The sequence below is a fragment of the Bison bison genome, unplaced genomic scaffold (assembly GCF_000754665.1).
Source record: "Bison bison bison isolate TAMUID 2011002044 unplaced genomic scaffold, Bison_UMD1.0 scf7180017864370, whole genome shotgun sequence".
Classification (NCBI taxonomy): Eukaryota; Metazoa; Chordata; class Mammalia; order Artiodactyla; family Bovidae; genus Bison; species Bison bison.
Genome location: NW_011494942.1, coordinates 10089418 through 10096399, shown reverse-complemented (window position 1 = coordinate 10096399; position 6982 = coordinate 10089418). Strand labels below are relative to the sequence as shown.

The following is a 6982-nucleotide window of genomic DNA, read 5'->3' as shown; positions in this document are numbered from 1 at the left end:
CTATTCTCCAGACAAGAACACTGGAGTGGGTTGACATGCCCTCCCCCAGGGGATCTTGCCAACCCAGGGATTGATTCTTTGTCTCCTGCATTGGCAGGAAGATCCTTTACCACTGACCCACCTGGGATGTCCCTCAGCTAATAATACATCTGCTTAAATATTAATATAAGATAATGTTGTGCTACGTTATGCTTTGGGGATTATGATGATGTTAAAATTGTTGGCTCACATTTCAGCATATGAATAGTGTTTGAAACCTGAAGATGTCTCAGAATCATGGGACAGCCCAGTTTGTTCTTCCTGTATTTGAATGTTTACTTAATTTAATTCCATGGTTAAATGCATACCTTCCTCTGGTACCCTGGTCCTCCTACAGATCAAGGGTTTAAAAACAGCAACAACATGAAGAGTAATGATTCTAGTAGTAATAATATTAATAATATAATAATAATAATAACAGTAACAGTAACAGCAAGAATAAACATGATTGTTGTTGTTGTTGTTGTTCACTGGCTAAGTCATGTCTGACTTGTTGCAACCCCATGGACTGCAGCACTCCAGGCTTCCCTATTCTTCACTCTCTCCTTGAGTTTGCTCAAACTCATGTCCACTGAGTCAATGATGTTATCTAACCATCTCATCCTCTATCATCCCTTTCTCCTCTTTCCTTCAATCTTTCCCAGCATCAGGTCTTTTCCAATGAGTCAGTTGTTCGCATTAGGTGGCCAGTATAAATATGATATCCCAATCATTTCCCACAGGTTTATTATAGGCCAGTCCCAGAACAAGACTCTTAACACGTATTAATGATACTCTTCACTATTTTGCAAAGAACACAATATTAGTTATTAAGAGAGTTAGATTTAGAGTTGAAAAAACCTAGTTTAAATCCTAGCTTTTGTGGACAAAGAATGTCACCTGTCCTTTCAGTAAACAAAAGATGTTGTTGTCATCAAGCCATCAGGGATTTAAGATGGAGAAAAGCAGGACATAGGCCCTAGACAGTTAAGGTGAATATCAAAGGAATGATTGTAATAAGTTCAGACTCTTGTATCTTCCCATGCACAGAAAAGTGCTAAATTCATTAACTTGAGATGTCTGGGTTTTTTACAATTAGCAGTAATCTTTCGATGTTGGATGGCCTGGTGGTTTTTTGTTTTTTTGGCACAACTTCATCAAACCATCCACAAAATAAGGATGATTTTTCTATTTTTCTATAGTAGTTTTTATGAGAACTTTCATCAGGCACTTTTCTAAGTGCTTTTTATATCATTTACTCAGTCCTCACATCCAGCCTTCTGTGGTAGGTTCCCTTCTTACCTACAGTTTATAGGCTATGAAACTGAATCACAGCTTACCTATTTCAAACAGGCATTGGGGAGAACTAAATGGAACTATGCACATAAAGAATTTTGCCTAGTACTTAGCACAGTCTATTCATAAAGGGCACATTGATTTTTGAAAGTGAAAGTGAAAGTCGCTCAGTCATGTGCGACTCTTTGTGACCCCATGGACTATACTTGTCCATGGAATTCTCCAGGCCAGAATACTGGAGTGGGTAGTTATTCCCTTTTCCAGGGTAACTTCTCAACCCAGGGACTGAACCCAGCTCTGCCGCATTGCAGGCAGATTCTTTACCAGCTGAGCCACCAGGGAAGCCCAAGAATACTGGAGTGGGTAGCCTATCTCTTCTAAAGAGGATCTTCCTGACCCAGGAATCAAACAGGGGTCTCCTGCATTGCAGGCAGGTTCTTTACCAGCTGAGCTACCAGGGAAATGGCAAACCACCCCAGTATTCTTGCCTGGAGAATCCCATGGACAGAGGAGCCTGGTGGGCTACAGTCCATGGGGTCGCAAGAGTCGGACACAACTTACCAACTAAACCACTAACACATTGTTTTTTACTCATCATTTCCACTTTGCAAATGAGGAAATTAAGACTCAGGTTAAACAACTTTCTGAAGTCACAGCAAGTAAGAGTGACTGAGCATAGTGTTTGATTTCCAAAGGCAGAACTCTGTCCACTATTCCATCCTAATAGGAAGACGGGGAGAGAAGCAAATTAACACTCATTCTTTAAATACTGGCTTATTTGCTTTTAGATGGGACAGTAAAAAACGATCTTAGATTAGAGCTGCTGAGAGTTCACTACTAACAGTGGCATTTTTTTTAAACATTATTTATTTGGCTACTGGGGTATTAGTGGTGGCACACAGGATCTTCGGCCTTCCTTAAGGCATGCAGTATGTTTAGTTGAGGCATGTAAACTCTTAGCTGTGCCATGTGGGATCTAGTTCCCTGACCAGGAATTGAACCCAGGCCCCCTGCACTGGGAGTGTGGAGTTTTGGCCACTGATCATCAGGGAAGTCCCAACACTGGCACAGCTTTTAGTTCACAATAGGGCACTAGTTATTACCAGACCTTTAGGCTTAACAGGCAATGCAATGTAAATATGGCATTCTGAAAATGATACAAATTGAATCAAAGTTAGTTCTATTTGGCTGGTCTTATCTACAGATGCAGAGTTATAGGGGGCTTCCTAGGTGGCTCAGATGGTAAAGAATCTGCCTGCAATGCAGGAGACTCAGGTTCAGTCCCTGGGTCAGGAAGATCCCCTGGAGAAGAAAATGGCAACCCACTCCAGTATTCTTGTCTGAAGAATCCCATGGACAGAGGAGCCTCGTAGGCTCAAGTCCATGGGGTCACAAAGAGTTGGCTTGCCGTATCTTTACTGTGAAAGATCTCTCCCTTAAAACCTACCAGCAGGGAATAAAAGTTAATGTGGGGAGTTGGAAGAGAACATTCCTTACCTCCTGCAGCACATTCTCTCCTGTGCTCATCTATTGTTTCTGGATCCTTTTTGGCTTCCTAAAAACATAAGGAGATTTTATTGCTGTACATAGAGTGGAAATCCTTCATATGCAATCATTTCTTGACTTCCTGTCCTCTCCTGCCCTACCCTGTTCAAAAACAAAGTATGCCATGAACTGTGTTAGGGATTAAGAAAAGAGGACTGGCTCCAGGGGGGTTTCCAGTCTAGTTGAGGCATAAAAAAAAAACAGAAATACCTGAAAAGCTGCAAATGTGATACCAATTACCACAAAGAAGACTAGGATTAAGTGCCTGCCAAATGAGATACAAATATATGCTTTGCAAAGGGAGGAGAGAGACATATGGCTTGAGAAGCATGGAATGTCTCTGCAGGCAAAGAACAAGTTGGAGCTTGAGGGAGAGGCAGGACTGAAAGAATGAAAAGGGGGCGGTAATCTAGGACTTTCACACTCAGCATTCCAAATGGGTTGTTGGGGAAATTTTGACAAAATAACTGCTAAAATGAGACTCAGATGTAGGGAATGGACATGTGGATACAGGGGTAGAAGGCGAGAGTGGGACGACTTGGGAGATTAGGACTGACATATATACAGTACCATGTGTAAACTAGCCAGTGGAAGGAATCTGCTGTATAACACAGGGAGCTTAACCCAGTGCTCTGTGATGACCTAGGAGGTGGGATGGGGAAGGAGTGGGAGAGGGGTCTACGAGGCAAGGGATCTATGTATGTATACAGCTGATTCACTTCATTGTACAGCAGAAACTAACAGAACATTGTAAAGCAATTATACTTCAAAAAAAAATACTGTGCTGTTTGGCTTTTACTGCATCTGAATATACTCTAAGGTCACTGACCAACTGTCCCACAAAGGCATCTATACAACAAGAATCACCACAATAGCAGTTGTACTCCACTGCCTGGGGAAATCTAAAGGAGAAGCTATAGGTTACAATTATTTTCGGATAATTATTATTCAACATTCTCAAAATTTTTCCATATTTCCTTATTTTGGCCAAGACAGATTTCCTTCGTAGGGCCCTGGATACCACATCACATCATTTTTGGACAACTGAAACTAAGATTTTGATAAAATATAACAAATGCAATAATGCAAGTAAAACACTAGATCATTTGTATCAATTAATTTTTTTTAATCCTCTCTTAATCCTATGATGTCTTCCAGTGATGTCATTTTCCTCTTCTTCTGTGCTTCCTGGCTATGCTTCTTCTGGGAAGAGTTGGCAGCTGTTGGACACTGTTGAAGAGTTGTTCCAGTTCTTCATCTCCCATTGTGATCTGTGAACTACTCTGCCCCTGCACCCAACACTCCTAGGAACGTGCCCTCCCCAGTTATCAGTGACCTCCCTACTGCCAACCCCAATGAATACTTTTCAGTCGGTATCTTACTTAAGCTCACTGTAGCATCTAAAATGATCTAGAATCCCCTTCTTGAAGGTTTTTCAGCCCTTGGCTTCCCTTTCCTTATGTCCACCAATCACTACAATAGCTCCTTCTCCGTCTCCTTTGCCACTGGCCTCCTCTTATTTGACACTGGAATCAAGAGTCCATTATCCTCTGTTCTCTCTCTCTGCCTGCCCTCCTTTCTTGGGAAATCTCATCCACATGCTTGGTTTTTTGCTGATAACTCACAAATATATCTCTGTCCCCAAAGTCCCATTGATGAGTTTACGAATATGGGTATATAGCTTATCTATAAAATCTCCTTACAGGCTGTTGATGATATCACATATCAACCTGAAACTTATCTCAAATTAATTAAATTTACCCCACAAATTCTTCTTACTCTTTCCCTCTCTCATGTTGTTCTACTCATTCTATAGGTTAAGCTGTAAACCTGAGTATGTACCTTTTCCCAGGCCCCTAATTATCAGTCACTATGTACTGTGAATGTTATTCCATAAATATCTCTCAAATAAGTCTCATTTTTTTCATTATCACTAAATTCATACTATCTTCATATCTTGCCCGAATTATTCCAATAGCATTCTAACCAGTCCCCTACTTCCATTACTACATTTTCTAATCCATTATTTAAGTTTTTTCTTTTTCTTTTTGAAATGAGAAAAAAAAATGTTTTCTTGAAAGACTACTGTGAAAGACTGCTGCTGCTGCTGCTGCTAAGTTGCTTCAGTCACATCTGACTGTGCGACTCCATAGACAGCAGCCTACCAGGCTCCCCTGTCCCTGGGATTCTCCAGGCAAGAACACTGGAGTGGGTTGCCATTTCCTTCTCCAATGTATGAAAGTGAAAAGTGACAGTGAAGTCGCTCAGTCGTGTCCGACTCTTAGCGACCCCATGGACTGTGGCCTACCAGGCTGCTCCGGCCATGGGATTTTCCAGGCAAGAGTACTGGAGTGGAGTGCCATTGCCTTCTCCGACTATGAAGGACTAGAGGATTTGAATTTTCCTCTGTCCATTTTTTAATAAGAGGCATCTATTTTGGGCATGTCTGCTAGCTAACACTACACTTTAGGTATAATTTATATTACAAAGAATTATTCCAAACCACATATCCAATTACTCTACTCCCTTTAGCATAAAATTTTTATCTCATTACTTCAAATGTATACATGTCACAACCTTCTCTCAACCTGGGTTATTAATAGTTACATGAGTCTCTGTTTCTTATAATCAAATAGGCCGAACTAAAACAATGTTAGTTTAACTGCAGTCTAATTACTGAGTAATTGTATGTTTCTTCCCTTAATTACAGAATATCTTTAAGATAGGTATCACTTTTATTTAGCCTTATTTATTAATGCATTCATTTATGTAAGAGGACTTTAGAGATAGATATTTAGCTTGTTTCCAGTAGACCTTTAATGGATAAATGAGTGAACAAATGCAAGAATGAATGAAAGAAAAACCAGTGTGGAGTCAGGAGGTCCTACCTCTGACTCTACTGTGTGACCCTGGATGCTCTGGCCTCAACTTCTTCATCTATAAAATATTGCTATAACTAAATTCTATGAACCTCATAATATTTTGAAAGGATAAATTGAAATAATGCTTTTAAGAGTATTTTGCAAACTCAAAGGGCCAGTTCTACCATTGTAATGTATCATTACTTTTATTGTTAACACGTATATATTACCTGAATCAACATGCTTTTTTCTCCACTCACAGAGCCTTGCAGTTCAATGTTTTCAGGAGCTGGACTTCCGCCTGTAAGAAGGAGGAAACACACCAAACACTGTGGGGCTAGGAGGGTTACAAGGAAAAGAGGAAGAAATACTGAGGGTGGCAATGTGGGCAGACACCTACGTGGCAAAGGGTTTAATATGTGTTCCCAAAGAAGCCAGCCATGCAAAATTTCTTAACAAATGAATATTTGTATAAATCATTATCAAGTACATTACAGTTCACATAGATACAGGGAAATTACAAAAAGGAATGGCATAAATTAAAAGTGTGAATACAAATGCTTGTGCCATACAAATACTTGTATGGCCTTCAAATAATAGGGTTTTTAAACTACTTTTTAAGGCTGATGCTGCTTTTTTAATCAAACACACTACTAGTATAATTATAGAAACAGAATGAAAGAAGGATAAACAATTACTTAGTTGTTGTTGCTTAGTCATTAAATCCTGCCCAACTAGTTTGCTCCTCCATGGTCTGTAGCCCGCCAGTCTGCCGGAGTGAATTGCCGTTTCCTTCTCCAGGGGAATCTTCCTGATCCGGGGACTGAACCTACATCTCCTGTGCTGGCAGGTAGATTCTCTACCACTGAGCCAGCTAAGCTGGCTCTTCCCTTACCAGGGTAGCTAGCTTTTTTTAATAGCTTGACAAACATGTTTTAAAAAATTATATGCAATACATAGGGCTGATGACGAAGTATGATATCCTTCCAAAACATAGTATCTTTCTAAGCAAAATGTCATCAAACTAAGATAAAGAGATGCACTTTTAATTTATGCCATTCCTTTTTGTAATTTCCCTGTATTTATTTGTACTGTAATGTACTTGATAATGGAGAAGGCAATGGCACCCCACTCCAGTACTCTTCCCTGGAAAATCCCATGGACGAAGGAGCCTGGTAGGCTGCAGACCATGGGGTCGCTAAGAGTCGGACACGACTGAGCGACTTCCCTTTCACTTTTCACTTTCATGCATTGGAGGAGGA

At 40.3% G+C, this 6982-nt stretch overlaps 1 protein-coding gene across 1 annotated transcript in view; it reads right to left on the bottom strand.

Annotated features, from left to right (window-relative positions):
* Positions 1-6982, bottom strand: part of LRMP (lymphoid-restricted membrane protein) — a 92916-nt gene that overhangs the window by 19243 nt on the left and 66691 nt on the right. The window contains exons 26-27 of the mRNA XM_010856044.1: positions 5951-6021; positions 2812-2869 (exon numbers count right to left, since the gene is read on the bottom strand). Of these exons, the coding sequence (XP_010854346.1) occupies positions 2812-2869; positions 5951-6021 (129 nt within the window). The remainder of the gene's footprint in view (positions 1-2811; positions 2870-5950; positions 6022-6982) is intronic.